General features: G+C 38.5%; 1 protein-coding gene across 1 annotated transcript; it reads right to left on the minus strand.

The window, feature by feature from the left end:
• LOC131651432 (uncharacterized) lies at nucleotides 1–27,356 on the minus strand (the record flags this gene model as incomplete). Its single annotated transcript, XM_058921098.1, has 5 exons — nucleotides 27,113–27,356; nucleotides 23,317–23,364; nucleotides 22,516–22,650; nucleotides 21,883–22,044; nucleotides 1–980 (listed from the first exon to the last, which is right to left on the minus strand). Coding segments are annotated over exons 1-5 (1,569 nt in total), but the record flags the coding sequence as incomplete, so codon positions are not given.
• Between the last annotated feature and the right edge of the window lie 190 nt (nucleotides 27,357–27,546).

Here is a 27,546-nt window from a genome sequence, read left to right on the forward strand (position 1 = left end):
GGAAAAATCTTTAACAAACCTTCTGTAGAATCCTGCATGACCTAAAAAGCTTCGTACTCCTTTGACATTGATTGGAGGTGGGAGTTTTGAAATTACCTCCACCTTGGCTTGGTCTACTTCAAGTCCCCTTGACGATACTTTGTGTCCGAGTACAATTCCTTCTGTTACCATAAAATGGCACTTCTCCCAATTAAGAATCAAGTTGGTCTCAATACACCTTTCAAGTGCCACGTCCAGATTATTCAGGCATGTATCAAATGTCTTTCCGAACACTGAAAAGTCATCCATGAATACCTCAATACTCTTTTCAATAAGGTCAGAGAATATGGCTTGCATGCATCGTTGAAAAGTTGTTGGGGCATTGCATAGTCCAAATGGCATCCTCCTATATGCGAAGATTCCAAATGGACATGTAAATGCTGTCTTCTCATGATCTTCTGGATTGACTACGATTTGATTGTATCCGGAATATCCATCCAGAAAGCAATAGTAATTCTGCCCCGATAATCTCTCAAGCATTTGATCCATGAATGGTAATGGAAAGTGGTCTTTTCTCGTTGCTTTATTGAGTCTCCGGTAATCTATGCACATGCGCCACCCGGTCACAGTTCTAGATGGTATGAGTTCATTCTTGTCATTCCGGATTACCGTCATGCCTCCCTTCTTTGGAACAACTTGTACCGGACTTACCCATGCACTATCAGAAATTGGGTAAATCATTCCTGCTTCAAGGAGTTTGATTACCTCTTTCCTTACTACCTCTTTCATTGTTGGGTTCAGTCTTCGTTGTGGTTGGGCCACTGGTTTGAAGTCTTCTTCTAACATAATCTTGTGCATGCAATATGCGGGGCTGATACCTTTCAAATCCGCCAATACCCATCCGATTGCTGCTTTATTCTTTTGAAGGATTTGTATGAGTCTTGCCTCTTCGGTCGCATTTAACTTTGAGCTAATAACGACCGGCTTTCTTCCTTCTTCATCTAAAAATACATATTTCAAATGAGTTGGAAGCACTTTTAATTCTAACTTCGACTCTTTCACTTCTTTTTTCAGCTCCAAATCCTCCACTTTGTCTTCTTTGTTGGATGTGTTGCCACCTTTCTCTAATTCTTTTAGAAACAACTCAATTTCTTTTTCTTCTTCTTGAGTGAGTACATTAAATGACTCAACAAGAGACCTCTCTAAAGGGTTAGAAAGATGAATTTGGCTTGCTACTTCTTCGACACTTGTTTCAGTTACATCCATGCGAAAGCAATCATTCTTGTCTTTGGGTTGTTTCATGGCATCAAAGAGGTTAAAACATACCTCTTCATCTTGGACTCTTAGCTTCATTATACCGTCATCGATGTCAATCATCATCCGGGCTGTTTTCATGAATGGTCTTCCAAGAATGATAGGTGAGACTTTATCTTCTTCCATATCGATTACCACAAAATCTACCGGAAACAAAAATTTGTCAACTTTCACTAACATGTCTTGTGCAATTCCATATGGGAGAGTGGTAGACTTGTCAGCTAGTTGCAGAGTCATTCTTGTTGCTTTCATCTCAATATTTCCCAGCCGCTTTACTATTGATAAAGGAATTAAATTTATGCTGGATCCGAGATCAATCAATCCATTCCCAATATTTTGATTCCCTATTGTAACCGGTAAAGTAACTCTTCCAGGATCTCTCGCCTTTTGAGGAAGACGCGATATGATAGCGCTACATTGTGCATCAAGTATAACAACCTCTTCTTCTTCCGGTCTTTTCTTCTTTGTCAAGATATCTTTCATGAATTTCGCATATTTTGGCATTTGGGCAATAGCTTCAGAGAATGGAATATTAATTTGTAGCTGCTTAAAAATTTCCATAAACCTGGCATATTGTCTAGCGTTGTCTTTCTTTGAAGGAGCATGAGGATATGGCAAATGTTGACTCGGAATCGTGTTGTTCGCCATCTTATCTTTAGCACTCCTTCTTTTTAATTTCTCCTTCTTGACTTCTCTACTCAAATCTTCCTCTTCATCCCCCTTTCTAATAATTTCATATTCTTCATCTTCTCCATCATGTTTTTCATCTTCTTTTTCTTTATCGTCTTCAACCTCATTAGTTTTCGTTTCATCCTTGCCACCTTTTTGTCCAGACCTTGTTACCACTGCTTTGCAATGTTCTCTTGGGTTCTCTTGAGTGTTGGCCGAGAAAGTTGCATTTGATTGATGAGTTGCAATCTGCTTAGCAAGTTGGCCCACTTGAGTTTCTAAACTCTTTATAGCCGCTTCTTGATTCTTCTGATTTATTACTGATGTTTGAATGAACTGATTCACTGTCTCCTCTAACTTGGATTGTCCTCCTTGCTGTTGTTGTGGTGGTTGAGTGTATGGTTGGAATGCTTGTTGTTGATACCCTTGATTCGGTGGCCTTTGTTGGTACCCTTGATTGTTATATCTTGGTGGATAACCTTGTTGGTATGGCTGGTTCTGATATTGATTCTGCCTTTGCCCTTGGTTATTGTTCATGTAATTCACTTCTTCTTCTTGCACTGGTGGACAGAATCCTGTTTGATGATCTCCCTTGCACAATTCGCACTTAGCAACTTGATATGAATTAGATACCCAGTTCAGCTCCTTGATCTGTTGTGGTAATTTAGACATTTGTTGTGTCAAAAGTTCCACTTGTGAAGTTAGCAATTTGTTCTGAGCAAGTAGAGCATCACTGTTGTTCAACTCTAACATTCCGGGTTTCTTATCTCTTACCGTTCGATCATGATTGCCTTGACGATCATTTAGAGCCATTCGCTCTATTATCTGAGTAGCTTCTTCAGGTGTTTTGGACATGAGAGAACCACCAGCTGTGGCGTCCAAAAGTGTCTTGTTTGTAGCTGTGAGACCGTTACGGAACATATGGATTTGGTCAACGTCTGAAAAACCGTGTCCTTTGCACTTTCTCAACATAGCTTTATACCTTTCCCATGCTTCATTCAAAGATTCATTACTACCTTGAGAAAATACTGCTATTGCTGTTTTTGCTTCGAAGAATCGGTTTTGAGAGTAAAACCTTTCCAGAAATTTTTCTTCCAATGTGTTCCAATTTGTCATCACTACCTCGGGTTGATCCAGATACCAATCCTTTGCCTTAGATAGCAAAGAGTGTGGGAACAACCTCTTAAATAATGCTTCCTCATCAGCTTGAGCGACACCCGTAGTACCCGCTAACTCATAGAATCGAGTAAGATGCGTGTACGGGTCTTCATGGTCCAATCCGGCGAAAGGACTTGCACAAATCAATTGTATGATACCGGTCTTCAGTTCTGTCGGTCGCCCGTTGGCGGCAGTTCTCGCGAACTGAGGATTGAGTCTTGGACTATTAGCACATGGACCATTAGCAGCCATGTTGCCAACAGTAGGTTGTATAAAAACTTCCGGTTCTTCCTCCGTGAATAGTTCGTGAAAGAAGAATCCTTCTTGCGACTCGTCAATGGTTTCAAGTTGTTGTGATGATGTCGCGGTTGCGTTGTCTCTTGCTTTTGCTATGTTCGCTCTTTTTCGTGCTTTGCTATTTAACCTCCTAGCGGTCCTTTCGATCTCGGGATCAAAAAGAAGTTGATCGCTAGAAACTTTGCTGCGCATACACAATCTTCTGCAAAACTAGCAAACACGTGAAACAACCAAATAGAGAAAATAAAAATTAAAACTCAAAATAAGAACTATTGCAATGCATGCAATATTGACACCAATCCCCGGCAACGGCGCCAATTTGTTGAAAGTATTTGTGGGTAAATATTTTCGGTAATATATCGTATCCACAGGGATTGGTTAATATCACTGCCGTTCTATAGTTGTTTATTTTGAGTTAAGAAATTTGGTTTGGTTTGTTTTATACTAATAATAATATCAAAAGCAAATAATAAAATAAAAGCAAGTAAAGGACTTTGTGTTAACAATTAAAGAAAGATGTTGAGTCTTTAGGGTTCATCAACCTAATCCTATACAATTATCAATTAATTCTCAATAGAACAATCCTTTGAATCATTATCTTCACTTATCCTCAAACAAGATTCCATGTCTGCAAATCAAATTAGATAACTTTTACCGGTATGAGATTCGATCTCTCCAAATCACAATAACGATAATAGTAATTAAGAACGATAATTATGAAAACCCAATTACAATTCCATCTCTGCAAAGTGCAATTGAATCAATATAGTAACCTAGGGCAAAAGTTAAATCCTTTCTTTCGATCAAAGATTCAACAATGATGTAAATTAAAAGCAAGGTTTCTTATTGATAATAAATTCAAACAATTGTTCACAGGAATTAATCAATGGTAATGTATATTCATAGGTTAACTACTACCTTAGACTCAACAAGAGGGATTTAGCTCTCCATAGACATGAAGAACATACAAGAATCAATGGAGGAATTCATCTTCATCAATAGAATGTCTTCGATTGGTAAAGAATCCACCTTCAATTGTTGTTCTCAGCTTCAGAATCAGATAGCTCTCCTAATTTCGCTCCCACAAAGTATATCACCACTTGGAAAACTAGGGCTTTAAAACAGAACTTTTGGGCTTTTAACGCCGAGGCCGCGGCGCGGCAACGGGCTGGCGCGGCGCGCCCCTCAAACAGAAGTATTTTCGCGGCGCAAGGAAGAACTCTCGCGGCGCGACCTTTGCAGAAACCAACTTTTCCTTTGCCTTTGAGACTTCAAGCTCTCTATCCTCCTCATGTTCTTCTTAAGTTCCAATTTAGCTCAAAACCTGCAACAATAACACCCACAAGTGATTCGATTTGCTTTATACATGAACTAAACTTATTCAGTTCAATTCTTCATAAAAACCTATGGATTCATCACATTTTGCATTGGTTTGGAGACTAAATCACTTCTATTAACACATGAATTTACCATTAATTTACTCCTAACACAAGACTAGACCTTTAGTCAGCAAAGTTAAGATAGATGAAGACGGTCGCTCTCCTTTAGGCAAATCTGCTAATATTGAGGAAACTTCAACCGCAATCCCTTTAGCTTTAAACAAAATTAGGTTAAACTATATGACCAATTCGGTAAAAGTGTTTAGGTCAATCCCTTTAGCCAAAGATCCTGACTTGTACTATGCCTGGCTAGAAAAGGTAGAGAAACAAAAAGGATCCTTCTGGAAAACATTGGGAATATACGATTTGATTCAACTGTCAAGAACGGGTTTAGAATACAACCAACCCATGTTAGTAGCAGCGGTTCATTTTTGGGATGCCTCTCACAACACCTTCCATCTCCCATGTGGAATGGTTACCCCCACGCTTTTCGACGTGGCCGCTATTACAGGACTTCGACCAACTGGTGAAACCTTCGACCCCAATGAAATGGATAGTGACACTATTGGTTTTAACGATTCGCAAGTCACTTATACGGCATTCATCCAGAAGCATCATATTACCACTGAAGCGACAGTATCTGATGAAGAGCATATTGCTTTTCTAGCATTATGGCTTTCACGATGTGCCTTCTGTTCAAGGTCTATTCAAGTTGCGAAAAGGTACCTTTGCATGGCTAATCAATTGCATGCTGGGAAAAAGCTCAACCTCAGCCAACTACTTCTAGGGTCTCTTTATGAAAACCTTAGTGAAGCTGCAAACCTTACCAAGAATTTCAAATCTGGTAGTTTACTTTACGCTGGTCCTTTCTGGCTATTGCAACTGTGGCTTAATGCTACATTCGAAACTCATCTTCCCTTTCGAGGAGATGTCAATGAGGAGGATAGCATAATCAAAAATCGAACTATAGAGGGGACCAGGTTAGCTTACCTAACTCCAAAAGAAGAAATGGGAAAGCTTCATGAACATTTCCTGGCGTATTCAATGATGTTTGCTCGGCGTGACCAGTTCGATCCTTCTATGGCCCCATTTGTACACAGAACAATAGGTCCTGAATGGTTTACTCGAAAATTTCCACCAACATCTCAGGATCAACAAACTGAATCTATGGAAATTTGGGAAGCCTTTCTGACTCCAAGATTGTTTTCCCACCGTCTTCGACCATCAAAGGGTCAATGTATCCTCATGTGCTATCAACCGAATTTGGTCTCAAGACAATTTGGGCTAACTCAAATAACACCCAAGTGCTTATATGAGAAAAGGAACCATATGTGTTTCCACACTTTGTATTTGACTGAAGAAGAATGTGAACAAAAAATCGACAAATACGTTGACGTCACCAATCTTTCTCCTATTCCTTTTGAACCTTCTTTTTTATTCTACACCAGATTTTCATCAATGGTGGACAGAGTATTATAGCTCTCAAATTTTTGATGCTGATAGCCTTGCTCAGGAACTAACTGCAGCTTTCAATGATGTGCAGGAGAACTTCCAAAAAGGTACTTCCACTCATATTAAAGAAATCCAAGCTTTTCAAAAATTCTTTGAAACTATCTATAGGCCTGATGATCTTAGTCGGACTGTTCGTGAGGCTGCAGTTACTTTGCGCGAAAAGTTTTCCGCCAAACTAAATAAGTTGAAATTGCCCTCGTATGTTCGACCAGAACTACGTTATGAAGTGGCTTTCAAACTCAATCCTCCAAAATTCCCCCCACTACCAAGTGCTGATTTTGGTGTGGCTCTAAGTCCTCCTTTCCCAGACTGGTTCGTGTGTGGGAATGCTCTCAAAATTCTTCAAGAGAGTACCAAAAAACGCGCTGAACGAGTGGTTCCGACTAAGCATACCTTGGATACTTTCAAAGGACATCTTCATATAGATCTTAAACATGTTCGTGTCTTGACTCCAATACCTGAAGATCTGGATTAAGGCAATCTTTTCGACTGACTTATCTTTTCTTTATTGATATACTGATTTCAGTCTCAACTACAGCTGTTGCACGAAGGAGGAAGATTAAGGAAGCTTCTGCCCCAAAGGACTCTAGGACATCTAAAAGCAATAAACCAAGTGGGAGTGACTCCCTCGTCACTGATAAGAAGCCCACGGTACATACTTATCTCATACTCTCAATCTTGTACAATATGTGATTAGTACTCATCTTTCTCATTTTCCACTTGCCAGAGTTCGAAACCCCCAACGGGTTCGAAGCGTAAAGCTTCTTCGACCACTGGTTCGGATGGCGAAGATAAATCCCCTCCTCAAACTAGACAAGGACAGAAGAAAAAATACAAACCTGTTACCCCTTCGAGAAAAGGGAAAAAGGCAAGTCCTTCCAAGGCTGTTTCTCCTGGTGATAAAGCGTCCTCTGAGGAGTCTCCTTTGAAAGCTGCTAGTAATGCTTTCGTTGTGGAAAGCCATAATTCAAGTCCAGACAACATTCCACCCAAGGTACTCTGGGTTTGTCCCACATATTATCTTGTGATTTTAACTAAATAATTGTACTGACACTTTACCTTGTTATTGCAGGATGATGCTGGCACTGCTACTTCCGGTTTTAAAGACCCTGGCCTCACCATTGATGTTGACAAACTTTATGGTAGTTGTCAAACTTTAACTTTCGTTAACTAAACTCCTCAAAAGTTTATTTTTTTTCTTTTTGAATAACTTTGCTCTGTTTAACATAGGCACCTCTCAAAATCAAACTCGCGTTCTTTCACCAGTCTTTGAAGATGTTAGGCCAATTGCTACCATATTGCCTAATGAACCAGTCGAAGAAAGCCACTTTACTGACGAATCCCCACCTACTCATCAAGGCAAAAATTTGGAAGAGGATCATCCATTCTCAGGCAGCGACAATGTGAACCAGCAATCACATGACAACGAGGATTCCGCGTCGGAGAAAGATGCTATGGAAGAGATTTCTCAGCCTGAAAAACCAGTTTCTCATGGAACTTCAACTCTTGACGCAAAAACCATTCCTGAGACAACTTCGACGCCTGCCCCTGCAAAGCTTACTCCTTCAGAGCTTGAACAACTTAAGCAAACTGATCCTCTCAGTTTCTTGAAGGCCATTATGAATGTGAATACTCCTTCGCCTCCGGAGCTTAATGTCTCAACAGCTGTTACTGCAGACTCTAGTGATAAGGAAGATATTCCCAGTCTTCTTCGACAAATAAAAGAAAGATTCTTTGGGGTCAATCTTGTAGATGTTCTCAACCGGGACCCTATTAAGAGCCACAACTTAAATCAACTTCTAAAGAAAGTAGATTTGCTTCAAGTTTCCACAGAAGTTTCAGAGGTGATTGTTCTGCTGGGCTCTCTACTCGAGCAACTTCAAGCTAACATCCTTCGAAGGCAAAATGTCGAAAAAGAGTTATCTGAGACAAAGGCCTCTCATGACTCTTCATGGAATTTTGCTATGGACGCAACGAAACAAGGTGAGGCCCTCAGGCTCAAACATTCAGCAAATCAGAAGGCCATTGATGATTATGAGAAGAAAATCGGCTCTTGGAAACAAGAAATCAAAGTACTCGAGGGCAAGATAAAGGAGGCTGAGAGTTGTCAAGCAGTCCTACAAAAGTCTAATCATCAAGACTTGCTCGAAGTGGTGCAGTCAGGAATGAAACATTTCGAGGCTGCACAAAAGTTAGTGCCATAAATCGAAAGGTTGAAGAAACACCGGGCACTAATTGAACTTCGCATGTCTTCATGGGAGACTCAATATTTGAAGATCAAAAAGGATCTCCCTAAGGATTTCAACTAAATGTTTTCGATCTTGTTACTTATTGCACCTTTATTTTGTAATCGAGGCCACTGTAGACATATAATATTTGTACGCTTGACTCCCTTTTATCTCTATCATATTTGCCTTTGTTGATTTAGCAAATCTTTCAATTTCTTGTCAAGATATATCTTTTAGATTTCCTACAGTGCTTTTATTAAATGCAATATGTAGAACCTGAACATCCTTCGTAGCACTCTTGCCTCTAGACTTGACGTTTCCACTCCTTCTAGCCATAATCATTATTAAAAGTGACGTCACTTTCTCCAAAAAGTCGGTTTTAAGACGTGCGTGCATCAGTTTAATGATTACTTCTCAACTTCCAAGGGCGGGAAACGGCGGAAGCCATAACTTCTTTCTTTGGAAAACCAACCGCAGTCCAATCACTCATTTGCAATTAAAACCCACCCTTCAGTATTCCCCTTCTATATAAAGGGTCCAATATCACCTTTATTTCTCATTCATGCGTTTTCTCTCCAAACTAAACACAGAAGAAAGAAAACACGCAACTTCTCTTTCAGAACAACTTTCTTACCTTACAATGGCTGAACCTCTCTTCTTTAACGACATCAAAGCCCTCATTAGAGGCGAGTTCAGACTCTCTGAGGATGAACTTGTTCGCCATTTCATCAACATCGAAACCCTGTTTGTTAACCAGGAACTAGACTTCTACTTTGAGGAAGTCCTGGAGGGTGCTATTTACCCCAACATGGTGGCAGAATTCTGGATGAATGCGTCTTTACGCATAGATCCTGAAGGTAGGACCACCATTGATTCTGTTATTCGACATGCTCATCTCAGCATTACTCCCACCACTATTGCCAATCTGATAAAATGCAATAACTCTGGTGAAACTTTTGATGACAACAGTTTCAACATGACTACTCATCTCATGCTGAGAGATCTTGTGGACAATGACCGCTTTAGTGCCAAAGTCATCAGTATCTGGCACAAGATGCTCGTGGGGAACTTCCAACCTCGGCGGATTGACGAAAACGACATCATGGTTGAAGACTTGGAGTTTATCCTCTGTGGTCTTCGAGGGAAGAAAATTAACATCCCTTTGATGATCTTCAAGGGACTTGTTAAAGCTGTCTCTGCCGGTGTTGACCGTCGAGGGGTTGTGACTTGTCTTCCGTACGGGAGACTCCTTAGCTACATTTTTCTTAAGAAAGGCGTAGTGAGAAGGATGCGTACTTCTGGAGTCATGGATATGTTCGAGGCTGAACCTTCTCCCGTGTTGTCTTTGGACAATTTAAACCAAAGGATTGACTAGCAAGTTTTTACCTTAGGTTTAATCTTTTTATATATATTTATGCCTTCCTTCTTTTGTAACTTCAGATCCTATTCTTTGGATCTTTTTGTAATGAATGTACTCCCATGCTTGAAATGAAAAGAATATTTTGGTGTCTTCTTTAATTTTTCTTTCCATAATTCTTCCTGATTGTGAAGCCATTTTGGTGCCTGACCATTTTGGCTTTTCGTAGTATCCTGGGTATCTACGTCTTTGCAATCCTTACTTCGTGCATACTTGGTTTATATCTCTTCAAATATTTCCCGTTTACTCTCAAGATCCTATGATCTTCTGCTAATTCTTCAATTTCATAAGCATTGTTCGAGAATACTTTTAAGATTCGAAAGGGTCCTTCCCAATGTGGGGACCATTTACCAAGTGCCTGACTCTTTCGATCTATAGGTAAAATAACTTTCCAGACTAAGTCATTATTAACAAAAGTTTTACCTTTCACCTTTTTATTATAAGCTCTGGACACTCTTTCCTTTTGCCTTTTTATCATTTCCAGCGCTCGAAGTCTGTCTTCGTCCAAATCTACTAACTCATTCATCATTAACTCCCAGTATATGTTGGGAGGAATGTCTGCTTGTCTTTGTATCCTTACTGATAGCAAACATATCTCAATTGGAAGTACTGCGTCATGTCCAAACGTCAACTGGAAATGAGTTGTATTCGTAGCTTCTTTTGGAGATGTTCGACAAGCCCAAAGTGCTTGATCTAAAGTCTTATGCCAATTCTTGGGTCTCTTTCCTACATGCTTCTTGATAAGGCCAATTATTATTTTGTTTGCTGCTTCAACCTGTTCATTTGCTTGGGCATAATAAGGTGTAGAAGTAAATAACTTGAAACCTATTTCTCTGGCAAAATCTTGCATTTTTCGTCCAGTAAAGACTGATCCCTGATCAGTTGTTATACTTTCTGGGATTCCAAATCTATATATAATGTGTTTCTGAATAAACTCAATCACCGCCTCTTGATCCACATTTGCCAGTGGTATTGCTTCAACCCATTTTGTGAAATAGTCTATTCCTACCAAAATGTATCTTTGCCCTTTGGATGACTTGGGGTGAATCTCTCCAATCAAATCTAGTGCCCATCCCCTGAAAGGCCATGGTTTTACTATTGTACTTAGTTCGTTTGCTGGAGCGTGTTGGATACCTGCATGTTCTTGGCACTCTTGGCACCCTTTCGCGAACTCTATGCAATCCTTTAGCATCGAAGGCCAATACATCCCATAACGAAACAAGAGCCATTTCATTTTGTGCCCTGCTTGATGTGCACCACGTGCCCCACTATGTACGTTCGACAGAGCCAAGTATGCTTCTGCTTCTCCCAAGCATTTCAACAATACCCCTTCAGGAGTTTTCTTGAACAATTCATTTCCCATCAGAAAATATGACAAGGCTCTATACTTGATTTTTCTGTCTGTATCCATCGAAGGATTTTTCAGATAGTTAATAATTGGATTCCTCCAATCTGTGTCAGCCAATGAATCTATATTTAGTACCTCGAATTGTTCTTTATTGGTGTAATACGGTGAACTGACTTTTTATCGATCGAAATGTCGCGGTTAAGCAAGAGTCGCCACCGACTTTTATTTTATCCAATTTTAGGAAAGGCTAAAAGAACAGGAAAAGACCTTTTAAAAAGATTTTGAGTTCGGGGGGTAAGTTATACAAAGGGAAGGTGTAAGGCACCCTTTGCATCCATGGTTATCCATGGGCTCTTAATTGCTTAGCTCACTTGTTTGTTTGAATTGTTTGAAAAGGAGGTGTGAAAAAGTAAAAACTTTGAAGAAGAACTTTAGCTTGTAAATAAGCGTAGTCTTTTTGAATTTGATTTTGAAAAAGAGTGGAAAAAGAGTTTTGAATTTAGAGCAAGCAATTAATAGCAACTACCCTAAGTTAGAAAAATTGTTCTTTTAGTCTTTCGGGCGAAAGGATCTATCCATACCATAAGAGGGCAGGAAGTCTTTCAGTTGGATGTTTGAAGGGTCATCGAAGTATCGTTCGCCATAAGACTGTCCCTTGCCATAAAGAGGGCAGGTAGTCTAAGGGAAGGATATAATAGTCATTTAAGGCATCATGCGAGGATACCTTAGCAATAGGGACAAATTATTTACCGAGGCAACATCGAGGGAGTTTCAATAACTTTGAAGGCGATAGGCAACATTGCTTTAGGTATCCTCGGAATCGAGGGACTTGACTATTTAGTACACTTAAAGGCAACAAGGCAACAGGCAACAAAGGCAACCAGAGGAGTTACCCTAAAGGTGTGTGGGTGGCACAATCACGTGGTTCAGTTCAAATATTTTATCTTGTATAGTTAGTGATCTAACGTTTGATTAATAGTCTTGCACTCCCTAATTTACTAACCACGCAGTAATATAATAATACAATTTAAGTGCCTTCAAGGCCAATCAATACAACCGGTAAACAGTTACATAATAATAGGGGAAAGGGGACAATGAAACCAGCGGATCCCTTAATAGGGTTTGACATAAGTAATAAAAAGTAAGGTTTAGGGTTACCAACGTCCGTAGCTTTGGCAGTTTGACAAACCTTTGGCTTTGATTGATGAAGGTTGATGGGGCAGAGATTTGCCTTGAAGCGTGAAGCATTGACCCTGACCATTGGAGAATTGACAACAGGAAAAGAAAGCAGTGAGTGTATTAATTATTCGAGCCCAAACCTTATTTAGGGCAAAAAGGCAAAAAATGATGAAATAAAATAAAGGTCAAATTAAATAAGAAAAGAATAAAAACTTAGCTTTTGATTAGTGGAGCGCGTGGACGGAAGATCTTGAGATAACCCTGAAAAGTAGGCGAGAAGAAGAGAAGTGTTAGTGCATTAGTGATCTAATGACAAACCTCGCAACCCTGATTAGGATACAAGTTAACCGTGGTTAATATAATAAAAAACCTTAAATTAATCAATTATTGGTTTTCAACCTAATTAATTAACTTGACAAAAAATAAGTTTTTGTTTAAATTAACCCTGAAAACATAATAATTAAATTAATGAATTGAACAAAATAATTTCCATCATTATTCTAAGTTAACAAATTAATTTAGATTAATAATTTGATTATTTAAATTAAAATAATTATCAAATTATTTTATCATGTTTTTTTGAAACAAAGGTTATATAAAGAAATAATTTTTTTAAGAGAATTTTAATTAAAAGAATATAATAAGAAAACAATAGAATAATAAGAAAGGGAATAAATAAAATATATAAAAAAAAATTAGAAGCTTAGCTCTGGTCGGGTATGGCAGGCTTATGAGGATCTATGGTGCGCCTTCACTGCAGTGTGCGTTGGATTTGTTGGGATAATGATCTGATGGTTGATTGTTGAGGGGACGCCGTAGGCATGCTTTGATGGCGCACACTGGATCTGTCGTTGAAATTTTGTGAAAAATAATGTGGACAATGGGAATCGATCCCATGACCTTGCACCCTAACACTACGCTGCTCCACTGGGCCAGGTTTAGTATGCTGTTAACAAAACAAGTTACAAATATAATATATGAAATTTATTCGCCCAGAAATTAAAAAAAGACATGTGCGCCTCAAGCTTCTTCTTCCTCGTTTGTATAAAGGATAACCCCCTGCAAACATGTAACTCACTGAATATAAAGGATAAATCTCAATTAAATACAAGAATCAACCCAAAATTCTCTTATGAACATGATAGTGCCACCAATTTTGGTTGATTTGGTGTCTAATTGCGCAGCCCCAAAACATGAACCTGGAACCCTAATCATGGCAAATTCCTCAAACAGTCACCATAATCAAATTAAACATCCGGAAAGTTTGAAAACATCAATCTAAACACACATATATAATCGAAACTGGCTTAAGATGCATAAATAGTCGTAATCGATACTGAATAATATGAGGCAAACCGTGAGCGTTTTGAAGGGGATGCTGGGTGCTTCAATCGTCTGCAACGATTAGGTTCGGTCTAGGGAAGGTTGCGTTCTGAGTCGGAGCTTCACGGTTTTCGCGGTTTTGCATCGATGTTCGTCAGAGCCTCTTGATCTTCTCTTCCGTAATGGCAACCTGTAATCAAAATTGAAAACAACAGCCAGATACAAAATTGAATGCCTTTTTTCGTTTACGATCCCCGCTCTTTTTCCGTACTTCTGTTTTTGACTTATTTGTGTACATGCTTGCATATAAATTATGGAGGATAAACATATGGGATGATGATGAATACATGTCAAGATTTATGTTAAAAGAATGCAAACATTTAACTCAAACAAATATGCAGCGGAAACGCAACAGCGGAAGCGCAAGTTGGATAACCGTGTCCGTCTCTGTATTGTGTTCAATTCCTGCCAATAAAAACATCGTTAAGACAAATATGTGACGATTAAGCGTTAGTAGCTGTAAATGTAAGGGAAGATTAAGATTGTTAGTGTAGAAGAAGGTTTTGTAATTGGATTAAAAGTTTGAAAGCAACTGTCATGTGAATCGGTTTACGGAAAATGTACACTGGAGGGGTTAGAAAACCAGGGTTGTGTTTTTGTACGTGAAAGCTAGAGGCTAGGTTAGGATTCGTGGTCGTCCTGGGTTACTGTAATGTGAGGGTATATATAATATTTGACATTAGGTCAAATACCGGGCCTGGACTTTGGCCTATTTGTTTTGGATTGACATATAATATCTTCATATTGTTAAACCATAATTTTAATTTGACTTTAAATAAATCAAATAAAAATATGAGAGTAGACAATAATTTATCCACGATTCCCTTGAATGATTGAAACAAATTCAAATATCTTTCATATTTATTTATTTTATTTAGACTTTAAATGAATAAAATCCGAATAAAATAAATAAATGTTATAAAAAATAAATGAACGACATTACAGATCTTTATTTGGGAGAAGATATGCATGCTTGCTAGTTGGAGCTGAGACTACTTGAGCCAAAATATCTTGAGATTATGATGGGCAAATTTTGGGGTATGACAATTGGCATAACCCAATTGTGAATCTTCCAGATCACTTGGCGAAAGTTTAGTAAACATTGCTCTTCCTCTTACTTCAATCAACTCTTCCAACTTTTCTTTTGATACTTTATATCCCAAAGCTAATTGAGCCAAGTCGTTTGCTTCCTGGTTATTCACCCTTGGTACATGTTTTAATTCCACGTATTCGAATTTCTTGAGTAACCTATTTGCGATGATAAAATACATGATCAAATTCTCTTTGATGCACTTGTACTCCTTCGTCAATTGTTTGATGACCAATTCGGAGTCTCCTTTAATTTCGACTCTGGTTGCCCCCAATTCTAACAAAGCCTCAAGTCCAGCAATTAAAGCCTCGTATTCAGCTTCATTATTTGAGCATGATGGACCTTCGATTTTATACTTGAGCTTTGTTGGAATTCCATCAGGAGAAATTATCAACATTCCAATACCGGTTCCCTCTCTATGCGTTGAACCATCGAAATATAACTTCCAAGGTTTCAAATCTACACAATGCTGATGATTCTCAACCACCGCATGGTCGACAATGAAGTCTGACACAATCTGACCTTTCATTGCCTTGAGAGGCTGAAATATTAATGAATATTCAGTAAGGGCTAAAGCCCATTTGCCAATTCGACTATGTAGTATTGGCTTAGATAACATATGTTTAATAACATCATAATGAGATGAGACGTAAACATCAACTGGTTTTATATAATACTTGAGTTTGATACAGGAGAAATACAAACAAAGGCAGAGTTTTTCTATATCAGTATATCTAGTCTCTGCATCATTGAGTACTCTACTTAAGTAATAAATGGCTCTTTCGATGCCATTCTCATCCTCCTGGGCAAGCATGCTGCCTATTGTTTTATCTGACGCTGAAATATATAGGCGCATGTGCTTCTTCCCATTTGGGGGAGATAGAATTGGTGGACAAGTCAAGTATTGCTTTATCTGATCGAAAGCTTCTTGATGTTCAGCACGCCATTCGAATTTTCCTTGCTTAAGCCGAAGTAGAGGTGAGAAAGCTTGCGTGCGTCCACTTAAGTTAGAGATAAATCTTCTTAAGAAATTTATCTTACCCAACAATGATTGTAATTCTTTCTTCGTGGAGGGAGACTTGGTCTCCATAATGGCTTTTGTCTTGTTTTGGTTGATTTCTATCCCTTTTTTGTGGACTACGAAACCCAAGAAATCTCCTGCCTGCACAAAGAAAGCACATTTAAGAGGGTTCATCTTCAAGCCATATTTCCTCATTCTTTCGAATGATTGGCTCAGATGATCGAGATGACTCATACCCGAGGTAGATTTTACCATAATGTCATCTATATACACTTGCATGAATGTTTCTATGAAGTCGTGAAATATAGAATTCATTGCTCTTTGATAAGTTGCCCCTGCGTTTTTTAAACCAAAAGGCATCACAACCCATTCGTAAGTGCCTATTACTCCTGGGCAACGAAATGCTGTCTTGGATACATCATCTTCTGCTATAAAAATTTGATTGTATCCCGAATATCCATCCAGCATGCTCAAATACTCAAAACCTGCGGCCGAGTCTACTAGCATTTCTGCTATAGGCATGGGATACTCGTCTTTCGGAGTAGCTGCATTAAGGTCGCGAAAGTCTATGCATACTCTTAATGAGCCATTCTTTTTAATTACAGGTACTATATTAGCAATCCACTCAACATACCTTGTAGTTCGGATAAATTTGCACCGTAAGAGTCTTTCGACCTCTGCTTTAATCTTCGAGTGAATCTCTGGCGCGAATCTTCTGGGAGTTTGTTTTATTGGCTTCTTCCCTTCTTTTATTGGTAATTTCAATTCGACTAAGTCTCTTTCGAGACCAGGCATCTCATCATAATCCCAAGCAAAACAATCTCTATTGTCTTTCAACATTTTGATGACCGTTGCTTTCAATTCTGGTTCTAGTTTCGCGCTGTTATATGTTATTCTCTTTTGATCATTGTCTCCAAGATTGACTTCTTCAAGTGGATCTTGGGCCAACATCTTTATGTTCGATTCCATCGGGTCTTTTTCAAATCCCAACGGTTCTTCGTCGTATATTGCATCTAACCTTTGACTTGGTTCTTCTCCTATGATTTCTTCAACTGGACCCGTATCTTCAGGGAGTTCGAAACTCGTACGTATTTCCAATTCTGATATTCCTTCTTTGGTTAGGACTATATCTATCTTTGTATTTGATAGTTCGGCTTCGAGAGCCGTTTTTCTTTTGTTCTCGGCCACATAGGCCGAAATCTTTTCGAAGAACGCAGACTCAGACATGATTAATGTCATCGTCCCAGCCCGTTGGCCGTATTGCTGGATAATTCTCCGATGGTGCTGGATCTGGTGGACCATCCATGATCTCCCTATCCCATTGGAATCCATTTGGGTGTAAAGTCAAATAGTACATTGCATTTTTGTTTGGGGTATACATCTCTTCAGCAGCATGACAAGGGCCTATGTTTGCTAAGTTCCTGTCGAAGTTGTTTTTGTTCACCTGGTTGACCTCAGCCATGTAATAACTCTGATCACCTTCGACATTCTCCACTATACCATCTTCTCTCCAAATTTTCACCCTCTGATGCATGGTTGAGGGTACAGCCGCTACTCCATGAATCCATTCCCTACCAAGCAAAAGGTTGTAGTTTGCCTTTGCTGGTATAACCATGAACATGGTTGGCCTGGTAACTGAGCCTACTGTCAAATTGACTTGAACAACTCCCAGAGTTTGTCCTATTTTGCCTTCGTAGTTAGATAAAACCATGTTATGTGGCCTTATATCCGTATCGAACATACCAATTCTTTTTAGCATGTATTGAGGCATTAGGTTTACTGCTGCTCCCCCATCAACCAGGACTTTATTTATGCCCACGTTCTCAATCTTAGCCCTGATATAGAGTGGCTTCAAATGATTTCGCATACCCTCATCAGGCCTTTCGAAGAAAGCATTCTGTTCTTCTACTGCACCGTTATTCAGCACATAGTAACACACGGGTCTGTGTTTTGCCATTTCTTCGATATCAGCCTCTTTACAGTCTTCTACTTCAGTTTCCTGATTAAACTCGTGAGGGAGTACCGAGACAACATTGCAATTCAAGTTTATAGATGACACCCCATCAGAGTCAAAATCATTTGTCATTCTATCCTCTTCTTTCCAAGAATTTGAACGCATCTTGTCTTCTTCATCCAAGAGTTTCTCAGCTTCGAATAGTCTGCGTTCCACTGGAGGTTTGTTCGACTTTGCCCCCTGGTATGGGACTTGGTTGCTACTAGAGTCTCCAGCTTCTCTTGGCCTGTATTCCTTCTGAGCCTTTTTTATTCTCTGATGTCTTCTCCATTGGGACCGAGACATAGGATTTTTTCCTTTATAATTCTCCAACCGATACGCCTCTCGATTTGATCTTTGAAATTGTTTCCTATATGCCATTGCAGTTCTACCACCTTGGTCCCAACTTCGCCATTTGTTGGTTCTTGCATCAGCTTGTACCCATCTATCCCTGGGTGCATTTGCAGGGACTTTGAACGTCACCCTTCGAGTCCTAGGATGTGGGCTATCAGGCCTCTTTGTTGGAGTCCAAATGTCGAAACCGTACAGGTTGGGACGCAACCCCTGAGTTTCTTGACTCATGTAGCAATACACACGTTCGAATGATCGTGCTAGCATTTCGTCATAGACTGCCCCACATCTTGGGCAGAGAGCAACTTCAGTGTTTTCTTTGTGGCATCTGACCAAAAATCCTACCAAGCTTTCCTCCATCTTTGGGTACAGTTGTAGTAGGGGATTTGGCTCTCTTCCTGGGTGTTCCCACCTTTCGCGTCGAACCCTTTCGAAGTTGGCTTCGACCCTTCGATTCAGCATGATCGAACACCTTGGACACATCCATTGCTTACCACCATTTTTCTCGTGGCAATTCCAGAGATATTCTTTGAGGCTTTCAGTTCTTGGAGGAACTTCGATGCCCCCATTCTTCCTCGTCAGCCATGTCTCTAGTTCGCCAAATTCAGACGCTGGTCGTCTGGCGCTAACCATGTTAACCGCTGCTGGAGGAACTTCAGAAATCTGGATTTTCTGGAGTTTCATCCTGAGGTCTTCAGTGGCCTCGCTGTTTTCTTCCTTCGAGGCTTCAGTTATTTCTGCCTTGGAAGATTCTTCAACATCAGTATTGAAGATTATGTCACTATTTAGGCTTTCAGTAGCCTGCTTTCCATTGAACATTGCTTTAGTCTCCACAACCTCGACTTCAGAAACCTCCACCATGTTGATATCTTCTACCTCGCAAAGGCTAGCGTCAGCAATGTTTAGGGGATTGGTATCGACCCTCATATGACTCTTGGTCTTGTCAGCAAACTTCAACCTTCCATCATTGAGAGCATTTTGAATTAGATCCCTGAAAAGAAAACATTGAGAAGTTTTATGGCCTAAAAACCCATGATATTTGCAAAAACCTCTTTTCTCCCGTTGTTCCAACGGAGGAATTTTTGAATTTGAAGGTAGTATCATTTGGCCATCTTTTACCAATAAATCAAATATTTCATCACACTTGGTAATGTCGAATGTATAAGTTTTCTTAGGGAACCTATCATTCTTATCGTTTTCTACTGGATTTTTTCCATTGGCAGGATTTAGCAGTTTGCAAGCATAAGGTGGCGCTTCTTTCAATTCAGCCAAGTCTATTTCGACTTCTTCAGGGCTATATGAGTCATCGAAAGACTCACTCTCAGCATCCTTGGCTTCGACGTATGCCACTCTTTGTTTCTTATAACTTTTATTTGCCCTAGCTTTTTCTGCCTTCAGGCGTTCGACTTGTCGAACCCTATCTGCTAATTGGGCCATGTCCCTAAGGTATTGGGTATCTAGTTTCTTTCTTATTGAATAATCTAGACCACCTGCAGCCATTTCAACAAGTTCATGCTCTGTGATCCGCTGTCGCGCACGGATCAAAAACGAGTATTTTGAAAACGTAGTTTAGCGGTAACGACAACTCGAATATCGTTCTCACAAGGATTCTTGATTTTATTAACTAACAATAAAAACGATAATGGGGGTTTGTTTTAGAATCAATTTATAAAACAGAGTAAATTAAGTGATTATCAAAATAAGCTAAACGACTAATCCTACTGATTCGGGTTCCGACTTATCATCGGTTATAATAACACCAATCCCTAAACGGCTTCGATCCTATTCGATTATGAGATTAATCAGACAAGCGCTTATCAAAATCATATGATTTATGTTCCTATTTACCGAATTAAGCAAACGGTTAAGAATATGACGAGTTAACGAATTAAGCAAACGATAACACGCAATTAAATTTAGGAACATGCATACAATCGAATTTAATCAATTCTATCCTATGAACAACAATCGAATTAAGCAAACAATTGTAATCAAATTAAGCAAATGATTTCATAGAAAAGAATTGAACAGAAATCGAATTTAAATTAGTATTAGAATAACCTCAAAGCAATGGAACCCATAAGCAGCAGGATTTGCCTTCGGGAGTTAGTTCTTCATTCTAATCATGAAACCAAAAGTGAAATTTGTGGCAAAAAAGGTCCCTCCTATTCTAGCGGCTGCCAACCCTTATAAAACAAAATAAGGTTTTCTTCTCTACTAACTCAAACTGGGTCAAAAACATAACCCAAGCCCATAAACTAATGATCCAAAACTAAATAAAACTAATGCTGCAGCTTCAAACGAAATTCTGGAAAATATGCGCTCCGAATCTGACTTTGACTCCAACACGAAAGTTGTAGCTCTTTCTCTTAGCTTTCCGGCGATTATTAGAACGCCTCAATCGGATTCCCGGAGCTCCACTTATGATCATTTTAGTGCAGACTGCTAATGCTGAAAATTAAGTGCGAAAATCAAATAAAGGCAAAAATAAACTAAATTATAAAAACACATTAAAATAGAAAAATAACCAAGGTAAAGTAAAGAAATGCCTAAGTAAAAATATAGGAGAATGTGCATAAATATGCACTGATCAAATTCCCCCACACTTGAACTTTTGCACTCCGAGCAAAATGAAAAACAAAACAAAGAAAGCCCAAATACATCAACAATTACTCGTCCTAGGCTACAAATCTTCTTCGGGTAAGTTTGCATCGACAAGTACTAATCTTGCATATTAAGGACATCGTAAGAACACTAACCACAGTTATGCAGACATAAGCCTCCTAAATACACAAACCAATTCAAATCATGTTATTATACCATAGCCTAACTTACTCATCCTTTTTGCTCTTTTTCATTCAGGCGCAATCACATTAAGCCTGTTATCTCCACACACTTATAGCAGGACAACCGGTTAGTGACTCTGATCCTTTTGCACGGGGTTCCGGTACTTGTGTGGCATAACCCTTTGCTTACTCAGATGTAGTTGCGGGGGATCGGACCGTAATCCTCCCTACCAAATTCAGCACCAGAAACCGCTGAACCAACTAACAAAGAGTTTTGAAAACTTTTTTTTTTTGAAGATTACACAACCGTTGGGTTAAGTGACCGGGTGAGGATCACCAAACTTATAAGGTGTATTACCTTTTTCTTTTTTTTTTTTCTTTTTTTCGGAACACTCACTTATATTCATCGGCTTCCCTGCGTAAAGTGTGTGAGAGATGGTGCCGACTGCTGAAATAAACTACTCAAGAGCTGTCAGAGAATGAGAATTTAAGGCTAAAACATAATAAAAAATTTAAATCAATTTCCATATGCAGGAGACTTACGGTGTTAGAACGATACCGAACTTATGAATTTTTCCCAAGTCTCCGCAAACCAACCTCAAATTAATCTATAGTCTAAAACTTTCAACAAAAATGCAATTTTTTTTTAATGAAAACAAAACAAAGAACAAAAAGAAATAAAATAAATGATTCCCTCCCCCACACTTAAAACATGCATTGTCCTCAATGAAAGAAACAAACATAAAATAAAAGAGAGGAGAGAGAGGAAAGAACACACCCGAAGGGTTGAGATGGAATGTAACTTTCATGTCTGGTGGTTTTGGTGGAGGCCTTTCTGCACTACGAACACATGAAACAGGAAAAAGTAAATAGCAAGTGAACTTGGATATTAGTAAAAAATCTGGTGGCTTAGGAGGAATAGTCTGCACATATGGTAAACCTGCAATAACCAAAGTATGAAAAATAGAAAATCCACATTTAGCTTGTGAGTCAGATAAAATAGGTGGAAGAGATGCACAAATGGTGAAAGATAACTCCATGTTGTGTGGCTTAATTAGAATTTCCACCCAAAAAAATTATGCTATGGACAATGGTTGCTTATGGCAAAAATCCACATTTTTTGTGTCAAATTCAAGAGTTGTTGAATTTGCTAGAATTTCTGCACAAGTGGTTGTCAGCATCAAACTATCTTCACCTGAAATGGCTGCACTGATCTCAAGACAAACATTACAAACACCACATTCACAAGCAAAAATTTCAAGAGAGTTATCTACTTCAAGAGAAGTATATAATTCATCCAAATCATATTTCAATAAATTTTGTGGCATAATCTCTTTCATGCATTCACTTGAATTTTTGTTTCTTTCTATGAGTTCATCATATGAAACAAACACTGTTTTAATGGGCTCACCTGGAAATTCATCAAGACTGGTATCACATCGTGTTAACTCTAATGATGCAACAGGTTGTACATCATCATGAAACATCACGTTCTCTTGAATTTGATGGACACCTGAGATTATTTGTTCACCTTGGACTTTTTTAACTGGAAATATAGATTGCATATGTTGTTGAAATTGCAAATTATATTCAATCATTCTCTTATTATTTTCAGCCATTTCCTTAATAATTTCTTCCAAATATGATTGTGTGTCAGCTTTCAATGATGCATTTTGTTGAAATTGTTGATATGGCCAAATAGGCTGTTCTTCAATGTATGAGTATTGTCCTTGAAGATTACCTACCATTTGGGCCTCACCATAAAAATTAGTATCTAACAACATAGGACATGCATCATTACCATGAAAATTTGAAGAACAAATATTACAAATCACAAGTGGAATATGATTTTGATAGCACGATTGATGTTCTCTTGCTTCCATCAAATTAATAAGATAAGCCAACTGATCCAATGAGTCTCCCATTTTTTTTTATACGAAAAAACAAATATGATTAAAATAAATTCAAAAAATACAAAAGCACAAAATTTAATCTAATGAAGACAAATAAAAATTTTGAGAATTTTTTTGGAATTTTTTGACACTATGAAAACAGTAAAAAATTAATTAAAAATAGAAAAAAGAGGAATTTGCGATTTTTAGGGTCGAAATCTTTTAGAATTCTATTCTAAATGAGTATTGTTCCTCGATTTTTTCCTGATTTTCTGGAAAAAAAATCGGAGCAAATTGAAACAGTAGGTTTCAAAACTTACCCGATATGCTGGAAAACTTATCACTGTACTGCAACCGGTATTGCAACCCTGAAAATCAACAAACACAAAAAAAAAAACAAGCAAAAACACTAAACCTATGACTCTAATATCAGTTAATAACAACAAGAATCCCCAGAAACGGCGCCAATTTGATCCGCTGTCGCGCACGGATCAAAAACGAGTATTTTGAAAACGTAGTTTAGCGGTAACGACAACTCGGATATCGTTCTCACAAGGATTCTTGATTTTATTAACTAACAATAAAAACGATAATGGGGGTTTGTTTTAGAATCAATTTATAAAACAGAGTAAATTAAGTGATTATCAAAATAAGCTAAACGACTAATCCTACTGATTCGGGTTCCGACTTATCATCGGTTATAATAACACCAATCCCTAAACGGCTTCGATCCTATTCGATTATGAGATTAATCAGACAAGCGCTTATCAAAATCATATGATTTATGTTCCTATTTACCGAATTAAGCAAACGGTTAAGAATATGACGAGTTAACGAATTAAGCAAACGATAACACGCAATTAGACTTAGGAACATGCATACAATCGAATTTAATCAATTCTATCCTATGAACAACAATCGAATTAAGCAAACAATTGTAATCAAATTAAGCAAATGATTTCATAGAAAAGAATTGAACAGAAATCGAATTTAAATTAGTATTAGAATAACCTCAAAGCAATGGAACCCATAAGCAGCAGGATTTGCCTTCGGGAGTTAGTTCTTCATTCTAATCATGAAACCAAAAGTGAAATTTGTGGCAAAAAAGGTCCCTCCTATTCTAGCGGCTGCCAACCCTTATAAAACAAAATAAGGTTTTCTTCTCTACTAACTCAAACTGGGTCAAAAACATAACCCAAGCCCATAAACTAATGATCCAAAACTAAATAAAACTAATGCTGCAGCTTCAAACGAAATTCTGGAAAATATGCGCTCCGAATCTGACTTTGACTCCAACACGAAAGTTGTAGCTCTTTCTCTTAGCTTTCCGGAGATTATTAGAACGCCTCAATCGGATTCCCGGAGCTCCACTTATGATCATTTTAGTGCAGACTGCTAATGCTGAAAATTAAGTGCGAAAATCAAATAAAGGCAAAAATAAACTAAATTATAAAAACACATTAAAATAGAAAAATAACCAAGGTAAAGTAAAGAAATGCCTAAGTAAAAATATAGGAGAATGTGCATAAATATGCACTGATCACTCTGGGACTGTTGTAAAACACCTTGATTTCAACAGACGGAACCTATTTAAATAATCATCAATTGTTTCTGTGAATTTTCTTTTAACACTGGCCAATTCTTTCAAACTTATCTTAGTTTGGCCCATATAGAATTGCTCATGAAAAAGTCTTTCCAAGTATGCCCATGCATCTATCGAATTTGGTGGCAAAGTAGTAAACCAAATGAAGGCATTTTTTGTCAGTGAACTAGGGAAATATTTGATCCTTAAATCCTCGTTTCCCGCTAAGTCTCCTGCTTCCGTCAAATATCTAGCAATATGTTCCACCGTCGACTCGTTCGTTTCGCCTGAAAATTTTGTAAATTTGGGTACCTTAGTGCCCCTAGGCAATTCTGTTTGCATGATATAATCTGATATAGGGGATGTATAGTTTGGACGTCTAAGTCCAGTACTAAGGCCATTGTTGGCCATAACCCTTTCTATCATGGCAGTTAAGTTATTTTCTGTAGCCAGATTTTCTCTTCTGACTCTTTGAACAATCTCATCTGGGTGTTCGTTCCTACCCACAATCCTTAATCTGGGTTGCTCCTCCTCCGTTTCTTGTCGGACGGGGACAGTTCTTTGATTTGAAGCTTCTAAGTTAATTATTGGAGTTCCTTCGAACGCCTCTGTTCTTCGCGAGGGGCCTACATCCCTAGTAGCCGTCCTAGATGATGGAACTATGTCTTGTATACGTTCTAAAATGGGCCTCTCTTCTTGATTCGAAGGCTGTTTGTCTTTCTTTTTAGGTGGCGTTACTCCCATGAATTTTGCCATTCGATTCATCTGAGATGATATCTTTTGGAAAGTCTCCATGTTTTCTCTATTCGTAGTAGTAACATTTGCCATTAGTGGGCTTAAAACTGAAGTCAATTCTCTGGCCAAAACCCCTACCATATCATGGTTGCTTGCATCCATTTCTTGTCGAAACGCCGCTTGGTTATTTGTGGTAAAGTGAGGCATCTGGGTAGAGAAACCAGTGTTATGTGCGCTTCGACCCACTGAACTAACATTTGGTGAAAATGTCGCATTGTTAGTTGGGGCATATATATGTCCTGCCCCTCGTACGCCTGTTCCATATGGGTATGGCATTCCGTATGGATTATTTGGTCTCCATTCGAAAGCGGAGTTCGTGCCTTGACCAAATAAATTGTTTGCAGCATTTGTCGAGGCAAACAATACGTCCTCTGCGCTTGTGGATGAGGGTGCGGTTATCGACACTGAAACTGGAACAGTCCCTGAGGGTGCTGTATTATTTTCAGGCATAGTCTGGGAATTATCCGCAGGTCTCGATCCATTTGGACCCGTTGCATCTCGTGTTTCTTGAGTAGAAGTCGAATTTGCCGCTCCTGATCCTGAACCTTGTGGGGGATCTTGATTACCCCCTGCACTGGCCGTAACGACCATTTTCCTGTTGTACCTTCGTTTGGGAATCGGTTGTGCACTGTTCTTTAATTTACCGTTCCTAAGGTTCATACAAGATCTTGATATTGTCTAGACAAAAATAAAGCAATTGATTAAAACAATCTGCTTGACACTGTCCCACTGGGCGTGCCAATTTGTTTACGGTGATTTCCGGTAAACAACCGCTAGTCTTCCAAACTATAATAAATATGATTTGGTTACTTGCAGGATCGACTAGATTGATCCTAGGACACATAGTCAAGAAGATTGTTATCAATGTTTATTCGAACCATATTCATTATTTGTCTCCTTCAATAAGCGTTGTTCAATTAACAGGACAAATAGTCTTGACAATCACTTTGTTATATATAAATGTGACTTCAACGAAGTGACATGACATAAAAAATTAAAAGGACAATTGAAACGTAAAGAATCTTAAACTGCAGAAATATAAAAGACTTTGAAAGTAAATAGCATGAAAGTAAATTTGAAAGTAAATGACGTTAAAGTAAGGATGCAGAAACGTAAATGGCAGGAAATAAACGAAATGCAGTAATTCGGAAAGATAAAAACAAAAAGATAATACACATGTATTAAAATGGTGGTGTCATACGTACATTTTCTCAGCGAACTCTTTCTCTTAACGCTTGATACTTGAGTAAATATGTGAGTGATTTGTACAAAATGAACACACAGAATCCTAACACTAAGACTCCTATTTATACTAGTTTCAACCTTAACGGTCCTATACTAATCTGCTGCCACGTTTCTCATCAGAACTTCCAGCGAAGCCATCTGTTGTTGAACGGTTACGAAACCGTCTTCGAATTTCAAATCTTCCCGCCTGAGTCCATCTTCGACGCGTGGCAGTGCATTAAACAAACACTACTAAAAAAACACGCTAAGTAGTAATACTTGAATACATATCCTATGAATTTTGTCTAAGTCCCGAAGACATATGCTTTCATTAATCTTTCATCGTTCACTTATCTTCATCGAACTTAGAAGTCTTTATTTTTCGAAGCATGACCATCAGTAGCCACTCTTTTACTTTTTAAGGGATGGCCATCAGTAACCATCTTTCCTTCGATTCTCAACTCCTTCAAAGGATAAACAACATAAAACGAAATCTTCAGCTAACAGTCTCAGACCTCTTCCCGGCTGAATTGGTCCAACACTATCTGCATTCACCAGCACAGAATAGTTCACCGACGTGACACACATCATCATCCACTTTATCCATGTCTCCGCAAAACCCATTTTCTGTAACACTCCACGCAAAAAACCCCAATCCACCCTATCATAAGCTTTACTAATATCAATCTTCAAAGCTAGTTGAGCATTATTTCCCACCGTCCTACGCTTAAGAGTATGAATGATTTCAAACGTAATCATGGCATTATCAAGAATAGACCTTCCTTCCACAAAAGCCGATTGCTCCTCACCAACAATCCTATCCAGAAATTTCTTCAACCGGTTAGCCAACACTTTAGAGATAATTTTGTATGCCACTTACATTAAATATATAATATCTTTTAATATCAAAGTTTTTTTTTTAAATATGCTGTGAAAAATAATTAAGTTA

The sequence above is a fragment of the Vicia villosa genome, linkage group LG2, assembly GCF_029867415.1.
Source record: "Vicia villosa cultivar HV-30 ecotype Madison, WI linkage group LG2, Vvil1.0, whole genome shotgun sequence".
Classification (NCBI taxonomy): domain Eukaryota; kingdom Viridiplantae; phylum Streptophyta; class Magnoliopsida; order Fabales; family Fabaceae; genus Vicia; species Vicia villosa.